Source organism: Peromyscus eremicus, chromosome 10 (genome assembly GCF_949786415.1).
Source record: "Peromyscus eremicus chromosome 10, PerEre_H2_v1, whole genome shotgun sequence".
NCBI classification, from domain to species: Eukaryota; Metazoa; Chordata; class Mammalia; order Rodentia; family Cricetidae; genus Peromyscus; species Peromyscus eremicus.
Window position 1 is genome coordinate 7300182 of NC_081426.1, and position 19462 is coordinate 7319643.

General features: G+C 47.7%; 1 protein-coding gene and 1 long non-coding RNA gene across 12 annotated transcripts in view; one reads left to right on the top strand and one right to left on the bottom strand.

The window, feature by feature from the left end:
* The window catches only part of Bcl11a (BCL11 transcription factor A), a 96603-nt gene that overhangs the window by 8736 nt on the left and 68405 nt on the right, over positions 1–19462 (bottom strand). For 7 of the 11 annotated variants that reach the window (XM_059275269.1, XM_059275265.1, XM_059275263.1 and 4 more), the window contains exons 3-4: positions 6456–6557; positions 1–1410 (exon numbers count right to left, since the gene is read on the bottom strand). The exon at positions 1–1410 is cut by the window's left edge. In XM_059275269.1, coding sequence (XP_059131252.1) covers positions 1–1410; positions 6456–6557 — 1512 coding nt within the window. Of the gene's footprint in view, positions 1411–6455; positions 6558–10412; positions 10646–19462 lie in introns of those variants that run through there. The other 4 variants (XM_059275270.1, XM_059275267.1, XM_059275266.1 and 1 more) reach the window with 2 other exon arrangements.
* LOC131920818 (uncharacterized) lies at positions 10952–12629 on the top strand. The gene is made up of 2 exons (XR_009381776.1): positions 10952–11245; positions 12163–12629. It is a non-coding gene; the product is annotated as an uncharacterized LOC131920818 (long non-coding RNA).

The following is a 19462-nucleotide window of genomic DNA, read 5'->3' on the forward strand; positions in this document are numbered from 1 at the left end:
AGAAGGGGCTCAGCGAGCTGGGGCTACCCAGCAGCAGCTTTTTGGACAGACCCCCCGAAGCCGATTCGCCGGGGGAGCAGCCGCGGCCGTTAACAGTGCCATCGTCTATGCGGTCAGACTCGCCGGCCACCGAATCTTCATCGCAAGTGTCCCTGTGGCCCTCGGCCTCGGCCAGGTGGCCACGCTTATGCTTCTCTCCCAGGACCTGGTGGAAGGCCTCGCTGAAGTGCTGCATGGAGCTGAGCACCATGCCCTGCATGACGTCGGGCAGGGCGCGACCCTCGTCGCCCACGCCCACCACCGCGCCCCGAGAGCTGTTCTCATGGTGGCGCGCAGCCTCCAGGCTCAGCCCAAAGCCGTAGTCCACCCTCTCGCTCTCCGTCAGCTCCTCCTCCTCCTCTTCCTCCTCTTCCTCCTCTTCCTCCTCGTCCTCCTCTTCCTCTTCATCCCCGTTCTCTGGGATCAGGTTGGGGTCGTTCTCGCTCTTGAACTTGGCCACCACTGACTTGAGCGCACTGCTGGCGCTGCCCACCAGGTCGCTGGTGCCAGGTTCCGGGGAGCTGGCGGTGGAAAGGCCATCGTCGGACTTGACCGTCATGGGGGACGACTTGTGCATGTGTGTCTTCATGTGGCGCTTGAGCTTGCTGGCCTGTGTGCACGCGTGGTCGCACAGGTTGCACTTGTAGGGCTTCTCACCAGTGTGGCTGCGCCGGTGCACCACCAGGTTGCTCTGAAATTTGAACGTCTTGCCGCAGAACTCACATGACTTGGACTTGACCGGGGGCTGGGAGGGAGGAGGGGCGGATTGCAGAGGAGGGAGGGGGGGCGTCGCCAGGAAGGGTGGCTTGCTACCTGGCTGGAATGGTTGCAGTAACCTTTGCATAGGGCTGGGCCGGCCTGGGGACAGCGGTGGGCTAGACGTGTTCCCTGCCAGCTCTCTAAGTCTCCTAGAGAAATCCATGGCGGGAGGCTCCATAGCCATTGGATTCAACCGCAGCACCCTGTCAAAGGCACTCGGGTGATGGGTGGCCAGGGCCATCTCTTCCGCCCCCAGGCGCTCTATGCGGTGGGGGTCCAAGTGATGTCTCGGTGGTGGGCTAAACAGGGGGGGAGTGGGTGGAAAGCGCCCTTCTGTCAGGCCGGAAGCCTCTCTCGATACTGATCCTGGTATTCTTAGCAGGTTAAAGGGGTTATTGTCTGCAATATGAATCCCATGGAGAGGTGGCTGGGAAGGACATTCTGCACCTAGTCCCGAAGGGATACCAACCCGCGGGGTCAGGGGACTTCCATGTTCGCTTTCTAAGTAGATCCTTAATCCATGAGTGTTCTGTGCGTGTTGCAAGAGAAACCATGCACTGGTGAATGGCTGTTTGCAAGTTGTACATGTGTAGCTGCTGGGCTCATCTTTACCTGCAAAATAATACAACACCAACATCAATGTTTAATCACCGAGGCAGCCATCAGCAACTGCTTATTCATGTTCCAACATCCAGCCTCTCCTGGCCCCACCCCTGAAGCCTCAGCCTTCACCCATCCACCCCTACATGAGTCTTCCATGTCTGGTGCCCAGCAAATCTCTGTCAAATCGGTCCTCTCAACATTCAACTCCATTCTAAGAATTCCATGTTCAAGCCCCACTGCATAGAGTCCCACCCAATTTAGACTCTGATAAAGGAGCGCTACATCGTAGGGGCCTCAGCAAATGTCTTCTCAACTCCCCCCTCCCATTTGCTGTGGTGTGGGCAGGTCATTTCATCTCTGTGTCAATGTCTCATTGGTTAAATGGAGTACTGGGACAAGGACAAGGCCAGAGCCAGGAGACTTCACATGGCAACTTTTGCTCTAACTCCTGTGGTCCTAGTCCATTCTCCTGTGGGCTGCAGGTGAACTCAACTTTCTCACAGGCAATCACTGCATAGAGATATCAAAAAGGGAAGGTCAAATCAATATGGTTCTCTGGTCCTACGCCGCTTAGCAGGAAACATGTCCATTGTTGGTATTGTTAAAATGACAAGGGACTCCAGAAAAGGCTTTGGAAGAAGACAGAGTAGCAACATTGTCTTATCCCAGCCTGCGTCTAAATTCCACAACATCCTGTAAGGACTCCCATGTCTAATGTCAAGGGGACGTTGTGATTAAAATCTCAAAAGAAAAATTTAATTCTGATTGAACTGGAAAGCTGTACCGAATCCTTAGGAGTTTGCCCCAGTGCAACAAGAGCATGCGGAGCAGTCAGGAGTGGCTGGTGCCAGCCTCAGCAGACCCAGCACGCTGGTTGTGGGGGCACTGAAGGCAGCCAGCGCCGTGGCAGGCGCCAGGCTGAGCAAGGCTACCCTAGCCTCCTCCTCATTATTTTGAGAGGCTAACAACGTGAACCAAATTATACAACATCCTGCGCCCTCGGCTGAGACTCGGCTCCAGTTGAGAAAGAAACAGAAAGACACAGTTCAGCTAGTCAACTCTTTGGCCAGTAGCCAAGCTGTCTGGAGAGGGGCCCTGCTTAAGTCACATTATTTCTCTCTTCCTGAAAAAAGCCCAAGAGTGGTAAATGCCACTGTGGCAAAGAGGGGGCCCGCCTGACTTCACAAAAATCGTTCGTTCTTTTCTTACAGCTAAACTTAATACATATTCCCATATGTTTGTAGATGTGTACACATACATGGAGAATATGGAGTAACTAACAGAGTTAACCAGACGACTGCAGTCTCACCAGGGCAGGGAAGACAGTGGCCTCGGGACAAGGGTGAGAAGAGCTGACGGCCCGGGGATTAAAATATAACTGAGAAATACACTTTCCCCCTAAATGAGAAGAGGCCCTTAAACCCACGGCTAGCATTTGTCAGTGACTCTGTCGATGGGACAAAATTCACCAGGGAGCTAAGAAGTGGGCATGAGGAATTCATCAATTATATGATTCCTCCATTTAGCAAGTCAGAGAGAAAAGCTGCCAAGGTCTTCTGAGGAGCCCCAAACACTCCTATGCCAAAACAAGCCAGCCTCGCTCAAGCACTTGTCTAAATAATGGACTCCTGCCCTGCCCTTGTAATTTACTTTACAATGCATTTATAATCTCCCTCAATATAGCCCACTCCTGGGGAAATCTCTTTAACAAGATTAGATGGTAAGATACCAAAATTAGGTTTCAAACATTTGTCTAATGTAAAAGGAGGAAGAAAGGCAGAGAGATTTTGAAAGAAAACGCTGACATTAGAATCACATTATCTGCCTATTTTTGTTTGCCTCTTTTCTTCAAAGGGAAATAAAAAGCTTCATTGAGAGTATTTTCATAAATTTTTGTTGTTGTTGAACAATGACTTGGGTCCTAAATAGACAAGGGGGGGTCTGATTCCAACCACTGTGACCCTCCATGGCTTTCTCCTTCGCCTCCCTGGGACTCGGGGTCATTATCATATATTCAGCCTGACAATCAGAATTGGGTAACTAAGGAGCTTTGTCAGCTGAAGCAAATCCTTAACACTTTCGTCACTCCAAATGCCTTAACATCATATTTGACCCTTATAATCTCTTAAAGCCTGGGAATGGACCCATAATTAGCAACGCCGGTTTCAATGTGCTATGATAGGGCCCCTGATAAAAGCCAAATCCTGTGCATACTAAGCCACACCAAGAGTCTCATCCACCAGCTCCCCGGGAGGCGTAAGGAAGGTCCCTTTTCTTTTGCTTCCTACAACCATTTGTTTTCAGAGGGAGCTCTGTGACGGTGTCTCAGAACGTTACCACTCCGGGGCTGTCTTCCTCTCACACATCAGGTCTGAGGAAACGGTTTTGATCTTATAACGAGTGCACAACACAGTTTTCCCTCCTGCATTTTGCATTCCCATCAACTGGATATTCTCGATCATGAGGGGCAGCTAGTGTAATCATAATGTCAATGAGAAGGGCTGTTACGACTGAGACTAAAGATTACACGGAAAGAGCCGCTCTGAAACTGGTAATTATTACCAGTCCACTAATAGCAAACGATGCATTACAATTTCACCATATAATCTGTATTTCACTCGGCTCATGCTGGTGCACCACATTATATTACAGTGCTCACAGAGTCTAAATTCCTAAACTGCAGTCATCAATAAATGTGTTACTCGCCGTAATTTGTGAAATTACTTTGTTCATAACATCTTTGATGGTTTAGAAAGACCAGAATTGATTTCCTGCATAGCAAAATTAGGGCTACATTGATTTATTGATGTGTAAAATATAATAATATTCTTCATTTACTATGATGAAAATCAACTTCTCACTCTGAGAGCCTCATTGGGCATTTACCAGGATTGTTTTGATTTAAAGCAATAAACTGAGCCCTGCCCTTCAACAGCACAAGAACTCAAGGCACTGAAAGGGTTAAAGCCAGCTGTCGGCCCACCTACTTACTGACTTTTATTTTATTTTATTTCATTTTATAAGAATGGTTTCCATTTCTAAATGTGTCACAAACGTGAAAAGTCATGTGACTGGGGCCTCACAATTTGAAAGAGCAAGGAGGTCTGTGATAGGAACCTTGAGTGTCATTTCCTAGCTTGTGACTTGGCGTCCAACATGAAATTTCCCTGGGCCTTGGGATTCCTACATGTAAAACGAGCATTAAAAACAGGACCTTTAAAGAATGGTTGAGTCTAAAGTAGCAGAAGTATATACGGCCAGTGTAAACTATCAGGTCCAGTGTGCAGGTTTTCATTACCATCGTGTGGTGTGTGTGTGTGTGTGTGTGTGTGTGTGTGTGTGTGTGTGTGTGTGTGTGTGTAAGTAAAACTAATCACATTACGCTCCCAGCACGGCTTGGAAAGGAAGGTCCATGGCAGCTTCAACCCAGGCTTTGGCAACAGAGGCAGGTGGGGACTTTTTAAGCCACTGCTAACAATTTCACAGCCAAGGAGGCCACAAGGCTCTGAGAGCCAGGACGGTTGGTCCACGCAGCTGAAGAGGATAGGCACTAGCTTTGTCATAGAGCTCTCTGGAACCCATTGGCACATACCATCTTCTGACTACTCCTGTATTGGTAAGTGTGCACTGTGAGCGGCGCGGAGAGGGTAGGAGGGACTTCCATGTCAGCTCAACCTCTCAGGCCTCAAGAACACCAAGCTCAGGATAGGGGCCCAAACTGCCCTTGGCCAGCAGCCTTTGACCTCTCAACTCCACCCTCCACCACCCGATTCAGCCTCCCTTCCCACTTCACAGCTAAGTGCAGGCCCCAGGCACCCCTAGCAAAAGAAAGAGTGCTCTCCACCCTGCTGGCATGCAGGGACTGAAATCTGTGAAGCCAACCCCTAAACTCTGCAATATGTGGCCTAACCCAGGCTCGGCCCAGCTGGGGTGGGGGAGAAGAGAGGTGCTTTTACTCCGTACCACCCAGCCCTCGTGAAATCCTACAATAGTTCTGTTACCTGGGATTACCTAGGAGGGAATACAGATAAAGAACTGGCTTTGAATCTGTTCTCAGGGGGCATGTCCTGCCCTGCGGCACCATCCACAAGATGGGTAAGGCTAGTGACCCTCTCATGAAAAGAAGTCTCATCGATAGCCTTGGCTTTTGCATCTTATGTTTTGTTACGCTTTCTCCTGTCCTTTTTTCTTCCCACAGCCAAGTTACTTTTTTGTTTGCTTGAAAACAAACGTTAGACGCCATACTTCTTTTTTTCTTGAACCTGCTTTTTTTGTGTGTGTTTGGGGTGGAATCAATTCTTCTTTCAAATATTTTGGCCATACGTGATTCATACCCCATACTTCTACACAGAGAAGAAAACTGAGCTGCTTTCTAAAACATCTTTCAGAAAACATTTTTATAAATGACTAAATCTGACTTTCATAAAGAGGCGCCCACTATAGAAGTCAGCGGCACAGGCGTGAGTGTGGGAAGGCAGCAGCGGCCTTGTACACTTTACCTACATTTCTGGGCATTTTTCTCTAAAATAAGGAGAAAAACAGAAATTATATGTGTTGTGTATCTGCATGCATATATATACATATATAATAACCATGTGTATCTATCTATAAATACACCATGTTCAGCTATACGTGTGAATGTATAAATAACATGCATCACAGTATCTCCAGAGTAACTGTAAACTGCCTGTGGTACTGGCCTTGCTAACGATGTATGCCAAATGATTCCAAGCATCTACAAGGCCAGAGAAGTGAATGTCCAGCAGTAAGATGGACTGTGGACACAGGGGTGTACCAGCTACCGGCTGCGGAGCCAGGAAAGGCGAGCTGCTGTCAGCTCCAGGTCTCCCGTGGGAAAAGCAAAGAGGAGGGAAACTCACTCTGGGACTGTGAGCCATAGGAGAGCTGGTGCCGAGTGAGTAACGAACAACAATATGTGGGTACCTGTCTATGCTGAAAGAAACTCTCTCCCGAACTTAAAAAGTTAAGGACAGTTTCCCAGAACTACCATCTCTACACATGTACATTTGTAGAAGAGATAATGTTCAACTTACAAATACCCTGCGGGGCATATTCTGCACTCATCCCTGGCGTGGGGATTAGAGCTCCGTGTGCAGATCGAGGGGAGGACAGGCCCCTCCAGTGCAGAAGTTTATCTGTGAAAGAAACCCAGAATCAAACACTACAGCCATAAACAATGTGCATCATAAACCACAGGATATCACATTTCACTTCCATTATCATAGATTAACATCATTACAACAGCCTTGCAGATAGTCACCAGGCCCAGGCCCGAAACAAACAACAGCCCAGAGCCGTCCCCCACAGCTTTTGTTTTGTTTTTAATTTTGGTCTTCCTTGGACAACAACGAAGGGGTTGGTTTGAAGTCTGGAGCAGGGGCTGGTTCTTAGGTTCCTTTGCTTATTTGTTGTTGTTATTTGATTATTGCAAGAGATATAGAAATAGCAAGGAGAAAATTGGCAATAACATGGGTGGGCCACAAAAATGGGGTTTATCTGCAAGACTGGTTTACACGAATACATGGACCACAGACAAAGCCATGCAAACAGTAGGCTAATTTCTTTCAGGGAATATCACTGCTCAGCTTCCTCCAACTGTAGGTATCTCAGTCCTGGGTGGGCCACACTCTGGAATCCTGTCAATGGGTAACCCAGGAAGGCATGTCTTCTCACAGCACAAAGTAATGGGGGAATGAAGATTAGACTTTCAGCATCTAAACAACTTTGGCCAACTCCCCCATACCCCTTCAGGGTGAAGGATAATGCCACTAATTGACGAGGCAAACAACAACAAAAAATCCCCACAGTCCCCAAGAGCAGCAGCCGGACTGAGGCCCCATTCCACTGCACACCAGCTGAGCGGCTTCTCACCGCCGCTGGAAACCCAGGAGCCATATAAGCACTTTAGCACTGTGATGTTTGTAGGAAAGGAAGCTTGGTTTGTACAACCTGGGGACGCTGTGGATTTGGTCCTCAATGCCCAGCTTTTCCAAATACACTCCAGCTAACCACCCTTAGAGATGATGACCTTGGAGTGAGAGATGAAGTTTACGTGTTCCAGGGTTGGAGTTCAGAAAAACTGAGTTTGATAGTGAGTAAACACGGCATGCTTGATAGTAGCAGTACTTAAAAGTACTGCCAGTGTATTCCAGGGCACAGTTTCCATACACTGTGGGTCATGTAATTAAATGCAGAGGTCACTAAAAATTTTGCAAGTTAAAGGTTTCTGAACACACAATGACCAAAAATTAATTTCAAAAATCAAATGGGTTTCTAGCCAGGCTTTCCCACATGCTGCATGTCGTTACAGCCTTGGTTCCAAAATGTAACGTGTGCACATCACACTGTGCATGCCATTCAGACCAAGCAACCCTCTAGACCACTGGACATTGTGAGCTGCAGAATTTTTACTGAACATGCAGAATTGACTGCTCTCACGGAAACATAAAGGTTTAGCTACAGCAAACAAAGACCTAATCCTTCCCTACTGCCTTTCTTAAGCATGCAAGCAAACTAGACCATCTTTGGATTGGATTGTGGTAGACAGAATGTTTTATTTTAAATATTGGTTCAATTGCTAACTTTTGAATTTTAGAGGGAGGAAAAAAATCAACCTAATTTGGCTTGGAATTAGGACAGAATTTCCAACTGTTTCTGAACTAGCCCTAGACATTCTACCACTTTGAACTACAAATTTATGAGAAGTGAGTTCTCAACATTAGTGACTATAAAATCAAAATATCAATGAACTCTGAAAAACACTGAAGATGTTCTCCATCCTGCAGTATCAATATTAAGGCAAGATTTAATTATTTATGTAAAAATAAATACACTCATCCATCTCATTAGTATGCAAATTTTCCTTAGTCTTTAATAAGTGTTAAGATTATATGCATACCAAATAATTGCTTAAAAATAAGTTTCCTTATAATTTATTTTAAGTAAATGTTTGATCTGTATATGTATTTTATACTTGTGCATACTGAAGGTCACATAAAAACTTAGGTGAAAAGCAGTGAGTGACAAGTGAAAAAAAATTAAGAAATCCCTTCCATCGCTTTATAGACACACTGCCAAGTGTGGGTCAGGACAGTTAGGACCAGGTTCCCTTTTATGAGAAACCTAATGGGTAACAATGGCGTGCAGGAGTTGGGCGGTGGTGGCACACACCTTTAATCTCAGCACTGGAGAGGCAGAGCCAGGCGGATCTCTGTGAGTTCGAGGCCAGCCTGCTCTACAAAGCGAGTTCCAGGAAAGGCACCAAAACTACACAGAGAAACTCTGTCTCAAAAAACTAAAAAAGAAAAAAAAAGAGTAAATTGTGGGTCGGAAGGTAAGATGGCGCAGAGGTAAAGGCACTAGTTCCCAAGCCTGACAGTGGAGTTCAATGCCTGGAATCTCATGGCAGGAGAAGAGAACTGATTGCTATAGCTGTCCTCTGACCTCTGCGCCAGTGCATACACCACCCACCCTATGCAGGGCTACACAAAATAAATTAAAATATAATAACAATGTTTTAAAGCCGGGCTGTGGTGGTGCACGCCTTTAATCCCAGCACTCGGGAGGCAGAGGCAGGCGGATCTCTGTGAGTTTGAGGCCAGCCTGGTCTACAGAGCGAGTTCCAGGAAAGGCGCAAAGCTACACTGAAAACCCTGTCTCGAAAAACCAAAAACAATGGCGTGCAGGAGAAATCTGCTGTTACTGGGCTGTCACGGAAGCATACCAAGCCTTAGACCAGTGGTTCTCAACCTGTGGGTTGATACCCTTTAGGGGTCAAACGACCCTTCCACAGGGGTCACATGTCAGACATCCTGCATTTATCAGATATTCACATTACAATTCATAACAGTAGTGAAATTACAGTTGTGAAGTAGCAACAAAAATAACTTTATGGTTGGGGTCACCACAATCTGAGAACCGTGTTAAAGAGTTGCACATTAGGAAGGTTGAGAACCACTGCCTTAGATCATCCCTGATGACACCGTCTCCTCCCTGATCAAAGCCAAAATAACACCACAGACAGGAGCCTGCAACTGTGGGACACTGGGCAAGAGAAACCAATGTGTGCACCTTTTGTTGGTGGTGCTAAGTTGGGAGCAAGGGTAAAAATCAACGCTCGGCTTAGTTCTTGAAGTTTTCAAGGAGAAATCTGAGAAGGCACTCTCACACCTGTTCCTGCCTCAGCAAGCTTTTCTGTTGCAGAGCGTGAAATTCTTTTCTCAGAAAACCACACAACAGAGGTATTTCTGTGACCCCCAACACAAAAGCAACAGGGTCCTTCAACCCCTGCACAGGGAGAGCCTAACTTCAAATTCCCTGCCACTTTGGAAAGAGGCCCTGGTGTACCCCAGCAAGGAACGGAGAGCTGTCAGTCAAACTGCAGCTGAACCATTCACATGCATTGCTAGAAGTCTGCCAACCCGTTAGCAGGAAACAAGCTAGGCTCACAACAGCAGGACCACAGGGCAAGGTGAGGTCTCTGCAACCAGTGTGTCTGAGTATCCAGCATCGTAGTTTGTTTGGAGTTTTGTTTTTTGAGTTGTATGAAACCTCAGTGGTCACCACATCTGTATTTTCTGAAAGTAAGGGACTTGCCTTATATGGGTAATCAGTAACAAAGTGAAAATCTGAGTTAGACCCCCGTCTGTGTTCTTGCCTGGAATATGTCTTCCCCCGACTCTGCTGGCTCTGCTGTGGTCTTCACTGGCTAGGAAGTACCAATAAAGGAGGTTCTCTCAGGCCAGCGAGATGGCTCAGTGAGTCAATGCACTTGCTACGAAGCCCGCAACCTGAGTCTGTTCAGTCCAAGAACTGACTCCTATAAGTCATCCTCAGATCTCCATATATGTGCCATGGCATGTGTGCACCACCTCCCTACCAAAAAAAATTACACACACACACACACACACACACACACACACACACACACGCCCCTAGTTTTCAAAAAGAAAAGGAAGTTCTCACTCTACTAACTCACTGGGCAGACTTACCAAACTGGACTGGAGCGGGCCAGCCTAGCCATGTGGCGAGGCTTCCAGAAGACCCGAGGGCACTGACCTGGTGTCCTGAACTGGAACACAGTACCCACTCTGCAGCAAGAGTGTGTAGACCTTAGCGCCACTATCACACCCTCTGCTTCCTCTGCAGACAAACCGGCTGAGGAGACAGTGCTGCCCCAGCCAGTCGTTTATTTTAGAAAACAGCACACTGTCATGGTGACAGAGACGGGGGGGGGGGGGGGGGGGGGGGGGGGCGGCGGGGGGGGGGGCGGGCAGCTTGAATGTCCGCTCCAGAAAGAGGGTCAAGCAGGGCTGATTATGAACTCAACTGATTCCTGCCGCTTCTTCCACTAAAACCACCCTTTAATGTTCTCCTTAGCAAGGAGAATCGACATTCCCACATGAACTGGAAATGCTAAATTGTTAATAGCCTCCCTAGGGTTTAACTTCTTGCTATGATGCCTTCAATTATTTCATCACAGCTTAGGCAAAGTAAAGTATCACAATTAATGCTCTGAGCATCAACTGGAGGAGCCGTTCTGCCTTCCTCTGTGGAGAGGGAAGAGCTGCGCAGGCTGAGGACCCCTCTTCCCAGCCTCCTCTTCTCTCCCCAGGGAAAAGCGGGCTCCTTAGCTGGCTGGGAAGTGATGGCTGCTTCACTTCTTTGTAGGCACTCTTAGTGAATGGCTCTAAGTCAGACCTAGCACCCAGCACCAGCTTCATGTGGAGCTTGTTGGAAACGCAGATTCTTGGGGCAAACCTCAGAGTTACCAGACCAGAGTTGCATGGGATGGAGGGATGTCTACAATAAGTAGGCCCTTCAGGTAACTAGTCAAGTCTAACACAATTCAAACCGGAAGCTTTGATGGTCCTTACTTAGCAGGACCTCATGGACCATGAGACTGTCATCCCTTCCATGACCCTCCTCATTTAGGATAAAGAAAGTCAAAATCAGGGAAATTCCTAAAGGGTCCTTCCATATGAGTTTAAGGTTCTAATCCACCCTTCATCTACCCATCATTGACCTAATTGGTTCAGGCTGGTCATCAAGTAGGAAACCCACATGAGATAACATTCCAACCACACTAAGTCAGGCAGACAAGAGTTCTCACTGCTCCCCTGCAACTGCAGGGGTGGACTGTGAGGGGTGGATTGTGCAGGGGTGGACTGTGAGGGGTGGACTGTGCAGGGGTGGACTGTGAGGGGTTGACTGTGAGGGGTGGACTGTGCAGGAGTGGACTGTGAGGGGTGGACTGTGAGGGGTGGACTGTGCAGGGGTTGACTGTGAGGGGTGGACTGTGCAGGAGTGGACTGTGAGGGGTGGACTGTGAGGGGTGGACTGTGCAGGGGTGGACTGTGAGGGGTGGACTGGCCAGGGGTGGGTTGTGAGAGGTGGACTGAGCAGGGAAGGACTGGGCAGTGGGGTACTGTGCATTGGGGTACTGTGCATTGGGGTACTGTGCATTGGGGTACTGTCAGTGGGGTACTGTGCTGGGGTGGCCTGCCGCATGGACACAAGGAAGGGCTACACTCTCCTCTTCCCAGACTCCCTGGCGTGGTATCGCCTTTTCTGAAACAGTTTCCAAATGCCTCCTGCTCCTTGGGTAGGCTTTTCAAACTTTCCCTTCAGGAAGTTCTCTTTAGACCTGTTCCATGTGGGAGCCTCAGAGATGGTTGATTTATTGTAAGGTTGGGAAGTTTCCTTGTGACTGAATAAAAGAAATAATGACTTCATTTTCAGGTCTCACTAAAAAGCAGCAAATTGGGAATGATTCTGATTTAATGTTCTACATCGGTCACTTTGCATTTCTGTATTCCCTGGATACTAACTTTTGACAAGGTGCTCCTCAGTGAGATCCGCTCAAACTCAAGATCATTAAATCAAGTTTGGGTTTCCTCAAGAAATCTCAAAGATCTCTCTACCACAAGCACACTGTTTGCTTCTGCAGCCAATCAGAAGGCACGTAATACAGTCAGCCACACGGCTGTCTGCTCATCATCGAGCAATCATGCACGGAAACAGTAAGCCCTGAGCATCATGGCCAACACTTCATCAAAGCTTCAGGAACCCAACTTCTTTCAGGAGTAAAAGGATGAGGGTGTGGTCAGTGGTCGAGCACTAGCCTGGTCTATATGTATGAGATCCTAGATATGACGACCCCCAACAAGCCCCTCTTCAAATAATATTAAACAAAACTCCCAGCCCTCTCCACAGACTACAGAGATGCGCACTGTTCTCTAAACTGTATTTGTGTGTCTTCCTCTTAACCACGCACATCCAGCTGACGGTCCCCAAGGAGAACCTCGGGAAGCACCACTCTCTCTCTCCTCGTCTCTTCCATACGAGAACAGATGACAAACCACTGTGAGCCGTAGCAGGGCCTTCAGCTCTACAGCCCTCAGGTCTTGCCTTCTCCTGGAAGGTGGTCTAGTCTGGAAGCTTCTTTAACTAAAAAGCAAATACAGTCCTTAAAGATCCTCTGTGACCCACTACTTCTAGCCCTTGACTGCTGTGAGATGTCGTTCTGTACGCTGCGAATATGTGTTGCTCTGACTGGTTGATAAATAGAACACTGATTGGCCAGTAGCCAGGCAGGAAGTATAGGCGGGACAAGCAGAGGAGGAGAATTCTGGGAAGGGGAAGGGCTGAGTCAGGAGTCACCAGGCAGACACAGAGGAAGCAAGACGACAAGGCAGAACTGAGAAAAAGTACCAAGCCACGTGACTAAAGATATATAAGAATTATGGGTTAATTTAAGTGCAAGAGCTAGTCAGTAATAAGCCTGAGCTAATGGCCGAGCAGTTATAAATAACATTAAGCTTCTGAGTGATTATTTATAAGTGGGCCATGGGACTGCAGGGGCCTGGCAGGACCAGAGAAACACTCGTCCTACACTTGACCTTCAGTTTGACACTGGGTACCAACCCCTCTCTGAGAGCCTGATTTGCCAGTGCATTCTAGAACAAGCACTAATAAAGCCTGTGTCCTGAGTTGTTGATCTGGATTCAATACATGCCAGTTTTGTCACTGCATGCAGAATTCCTAATTAACCTTCTGATATTGTCAAGGTGTGCTGCCTTTTATTCTGGAGTGAGCCTTTTCTCCTTCACTTTTTTCCCCAACTGGATAAGGTTTTACTAAATCAAGATGATCTCTGTTCTGTTTTGTTTGTTTGTATTTTTTTGTTTTTGAGACAGAGTCTCCCTATGTAGCTAGCCCTAGCTGGCCTGGAACTTGCTATGCAGACAAAGCTACCCTTGAACTCATAGAAATTGGCCTGCCTCTGCCTCCTGAGAGCTAGGATTAAGCACTTGTACCACTACACCCAGTCCATGATATTCCCCGTGGTTCTCTCGAAATATATTCTGCAAAAGGAGAAGCAAGAAAGAATCCTAAACACCACACTCTAGAATTTTCTTCTTTAAAACTTGATTGGTTTTTATATTATTTGATACCACACCAGTGACTTAATTGCATCACTCATTTAAATACTCTGTTTTTTTATTTCTTGGCCAATTCTACTCTCTCAGACCTATGATTATCCAAACAGGTTGCTAACATCACCTTCCAAGAGTTCTCACGCTAGGCCTCCTCTCAATGAGGAAGAAGGAAGAGATGACATCTTTTATGCCCCCTTATCTATAAAAATGCAAGCCACCAATCTGTCAGGCCTAAACAAAATTTTCTGCAATCTGTGTCTTTAACATAAGCAAAGCATATAATTCAAAAAGTAAAAAAAAAGAACTTGCTTTTCTGAAGAATAACTAAGCAAAGAAACATTGTGTGTCGTTTCTGTGTTGAAATGCAGATTTCCCACTAAAAGGCAAATCTTTCATTTCAAAAGGTTGAATAGGATGGTACTTAAAAAAAGAATTCCAGCTGGTTAAATTTAGGGTGTTGAAAAAAGTTCACTCCAATAATATTCTTTGGCTCTGGGCCCAAAGTATTTTCACTTGATCATGAATTAGATAAAATTTTTATTACACTTTAAGCTTTTGCCTAGAATAGTGGGGCTTTTTGAGGGGACTGTAAGGGCAGCTGAATAAAAAGGCAAATTGTCTTACAATTTTTTTGTTGTTTATTTAACCATGTACCTCACTATGCAGAACTGTGGGCTCCAGGATACGTTCCCTTCATTCATTCTGACATGCATTCATTCAACAAATATTCACCAAATGCCTATAATGCCCCAAGCTATGGTCTGGCTTCTGTGGGAAATACCAAGTATTCAGACTATCCTGCAGAGCCTGCATCCGACACGGAAGACACAGGCTGAAGAGACACTCCCACTGGACACAAAACTGTCATGAGAAAGGCACAGGACTGCTAATGGAAACCCACAGGAAGAGAAATCTTGGTGGGATGTCAGTATCCATAGACGCTGGGTTCCCAAATCTGCAGCTGCTCAAATCCTTCATATACAATAGCATAATATTTACATATACTGTGCACACCCTTCCATGTTCTTAAATCATCTCTAAAACACTGCAGATGCTTAAGGAAAGACATTACTGTTTGGGAAATAATGACAAGAAAAATCTGTCCATGTTCAGGATAGAGGCAATTTTTAAAAGATTGGAAGAACCCATGAACACAGAAGCCACTGGATGGAGACCCCCAAGTGTCCTTCACTTTGGAAGGGAGAACAGAGACCTTGAGCAAGAGGCTGACTAATGAGACAGACTTGGAAAGTCCAGAGAAAGGCTTTCTAGACAAAAGCAAGAACGGGGTGTTGGTGTTGTGCAGAAGCAAGCTTCATGGCACTCAGAGTACAAGGGCTCACCAGGCCTCACACTCAGACTGAAATACCGCACAGCCATTCGTCCAGGTGGCAGCCGTGGATGAGGTCATCCAAATGTCAAGTCTTCAGCTCCGTCCTTTGAAATGCCACGTTTTCTTAAATAAGGGACAGAGCCACGTGGACTACTTTCAAACCCCCAGAAAGCTCACCTGCCCTGCTTTGCCTCACCTCCAACTCGTCTTACCTCAAGTTCCTCTCAAGCGGTGGGTGGTCTGCAAGCGAGTGAGTGTTGATAGGCACGTTCTCCTTTGAAACATTGCCTCCCTGACTTAAGTAATCTATTTCAATGCATTGCCAGGTTAAGATGGCCGTGCACTTGCTGAAACGTTTTCAGCAAACAGCTGTGGAGAGATGCTGAGATTTCCCTGTGCTAGTTGTCTCTTCCATCCTCAACACGACCTTCCCTCCAAATCCCCTTTCTTCTCTTCAAAGCTATGGGGAAAGGGGGCAAAGTAGGGAGCTTTGTCTGCCTCTGAGCCAAAGACTTGAGATTGTGTGCCTCTGTTGGATGCATTTCCCAGGCTGTTTGCGGGGAACTTGAGAATCACTTTAAAGATACTGAAGGCATGCTGCAAGGCTTGGTGGGACAGTCAACCCCTGTAATCTTAGCACCCAGGAAGCTGATGCAGGAGGATCAGGAATTTGTGGCTAGCCTAGGCTACATAATGAGTTCCAGGCCAGTCTGAGCTATGCGGTCCTATCTCAAAACTACAGAGAGAGAGAGAGAGAGAGAGAGAGAGAGAGAGAGAGAGAGAGAGAGAGAGAGAGAGAGAGAGAGAGACTCCTTTAGTCAATGCACCAAGTCTCGTCACCACAGTCTGTCCCCAGATCCTTCTCTCGCTGGAGCAAAGCCAGGGACCTTGGTGCTTCAGTCCTAACTCTGTAACTCCTCCCCATCCATTTCTCACTGGGACTAAATCCCATCCATTTCTCACTTTGAATAAATCCCATCCTCTTTCTGGCACCAAGTCTTCTCAACTTTAAAAAGAGAAGGCTGGATCAACTGAGTGGCAACTCTCTCCTGCTTCCCACGCCTGTCCAAGACTCCTTGTCACCCACCAAGCTGGCGGCTGGCAGGGGGGACCCACAGGACAGTGTGGGCTTGAAGAGCAAGCTAATTTTTTTTAGGCAGAGAAAGTGATCCTGGATTTCAACCTCCCAGGGCAGACTTTCGAAGTTCACGCTCTGCATGGCAGAGAGGAACCCCAGGTGTGTCCTGAGCCAATGAGAGGGAAGGTCAGAAAACCAGGAAGAAACTTCCCACACACCCAGGCTAAATGTCAAGGGAAAAGGTCCCTGCAGCCCATGCCAGAAGGCCGGTGGCAGAGCGAGGAGAGCCAGAGCCTGTGCCACCGCTCAGTAAAGCACGCACAGGCCTCCAAACTTGGGTCTCTCCCCAGCTACCTTCACCAGGGGTGGCAAGGCCCAGGTGCCCTGGCGTTCTGGCCCTCCATCATCGTGGAGTGTTTCTGGAAAACCGGTATGAAATGAAGTTCTGTAAACCAAATCACACTGGCTAACTGATACAACTTCAGAAGCTCCCTCACTCTCCCGAGTTCACCAAAACCTGGCAGGGCTTCTAACATCCCACCTTTTAGTGTGCACCCCTACCCACATCCTCTCCATCCCGTAGTTAATGATCTGTAAACAAACACTTTAAATCCAATGGGGGAGCTTACTATTAAAGGAACCCTGCTGTGAAACCTTTTGAAAAGTTAACAATCTTTCTAGAACGTGAAAAATTACCATTTCCATTCATGAAATGTTGGTTTGTGTGTTGGACCTTCTGAAAGCTGGGCAAAATCTAGTGAGTCCCGTGAGTAGAGTGGTCAGTGGTCCCGTGAGTAGAGTGGTCAGTGGTCCCGTGAGTAGAGTGGTCAGTGGTCCCGTGAGTAGAGTGGTCAGCGGTCCCGTGAGTAGAGTGGTCAGTGGTCCCGTGAGTAGAGTGGTCAGCGGTCCCGTGAGTAGAGTGGTCAGCGGTCCCGTGAGTAGAGTGGTCAGTGGTCCCGTGAGTAGAGTGGTCAGTGGTCCCGTGAGTAGAGGTGATGAAGGATCTAAGCAGCAGTCCTGAGCATGGTTCCTGCAGTCAAGTGGTCTAGCCTCATACAAATATGTTCTAGATACCCTACCCCAAAAAAGTGAGTGACAGAGTAGGGAGCTGTCATGGCAGCCACCTGCAAATCTTTGGCTACACACCCCGGTTAACACACAAAGGGAGAAGGAGGAACAGCCATTTCATCTGAGGTGAGGAAGAAGTATGCCGGCTGTGAGATGGATCCAGGAGAATGGCCATTTGCTTAGCAAACGCTTAATGCTGATAACACCTGCCAGGGCAGAGAAGGGTTTGTCTATCAAAGCCAGCAGAGACACAACTCCCCAATTACTCTGAAGAGGCCAACCCTAGCCTTTTTATCTGTGTCAACTCACGACAAATGTCATTTATACCTCTGCATCACCATTTAATCAGCCTTGGGACAATGCCAGGATAAGTTAAAAGAACAAATTTGCGAGAGGACCCTTGCTCTTCCAAGGGTGACAAGGGGAGAGACATGGAGCACATGTATGAGGGGCCCAGTCTATGCTCTGAACAATCCTTTAAAGAATGAGGACCCACCTCCCCCACTCCCACCCCCCCACCCCCCAACCCTCCCCCACTCACCCCCCAACCCCGACACCCCCCACCCACCCCCACCCCCGCGCACAAAAATCAGGCAGGCACTAGAGACAGGATCAGAATATCAAGTCTTCAAAGCTGGGCTTTTCGGGAAAGTGTATGTCCTGGCCGCTGTGAGCTCCCCCGCTCCCCAGAAAGAGCTCAGAAGTGACCTTCTGTGAGTAGTGCGGTCAAGGCTGGCCCTCAGAGCCCCCGCTCACCTTCTGGGGGACAATGGCTCCTCACTCTTCACCTCAGGATCCTCAAGGCAGGCCACGGCAAACTGCACTGCACTGTCACAGACATTGCAGACAATTGCTTGGCTTTTGGGGACTATTCTGTGGTATGTGCACTTCAGGGAAAGTAGGAGAAGGCCCACTCTGAGGTGAATATTCTGTGACATTCTTGGCCAAGAAATTCCAAGAACCAGAACTGGCCATTCTCCAGAATTAAAACCTATTATGTCCGTGGTTAGCAGAGGACTGCTCAGAAATTACCAGAGCTAATTTAAGGAGTCAAAGCTCCAAAGGCAATGAAAAGAAAATGGTCTAGCAGGTCAGGTTCTGACATTTCTTCAGGATCAGAACTAGGCCGCCCTCCTGCCTGAGGTGAAGCTCAATCCAGGAGGTTCTGCTGCAAGGCGAGGCCTCCCCCATGACAACGTGTCCTTTCAGAACAGGCCTCTGCCCTGCGCGGGCAGCAGCCACTCCTGTCTTCTCAGTCCCTCAGCACTTTGCCACAGCCAAGGCACAGGACAGTCCTAACTCCTCTGACAGAACAATAGGTCTGTTTTCTTGGTTATTTTCCTGCACTTTTACCCAACTTCAAATCCCTCATTTCTACAACTGACCAATCCAAAAAGAGTTCCCTGAGCAAAACGGAGGTGCACACCAGTACAAGCCAGTCACCCCAGAGATGGGGTACTGCCAGCTCTTCTGAGGTTTGCTGGTTGCTGATGCAGTGAGAGGGTTATCCTACAATCCCCAACAGCTCCAACACCTCACACCAGGACTGGGCATTCATCAGTTCCCTTTTCCACTCCCTAGAAACATCTATGTGGGTACTCAGAGTGTGAAAACCTGACCTCCCAGGGAAAGAGGCTGCTTGTCATAGGCACTGAGAGGGGCCTGTGGGACCCCAGGGGGTTATTTTCATTTTAAATCTCTGAGGCTGCTTGGGGCATGGGTCTAGGAGGTTCTCCAGAAACCCTCTGGTTCCACACTGTCCCAACCTTGAGGGTGACCCCAGGCCCCCAGTGTCACGATCTCTCAGCTTTACTCTGAATGTCAAAGACTCTGCTCTCCCTTAACAAGGCCCTCAGGCTGAAATCCTTCCTCAATGCCTCAACCTTCAACTGCCAAGTAGAAAGCCCGCTCTGTCACCGGCCCACAGATCTCTGCCGCCATGGTACTCAAGCCCTGTCAGGTGGAGTGGTGTGTGGACAGCACGCTGACGCTGTTTCAAAGAAACCGACCAGGCAAAAAACCGTCCTGTACTCCAGCCCCAGCTCTAACGCAATAAAATGTCTTTTATCAATGTAATTCAAGCCAAAGAGTCAAGGGTCTGTCACCATTTTAAAAAGGCTT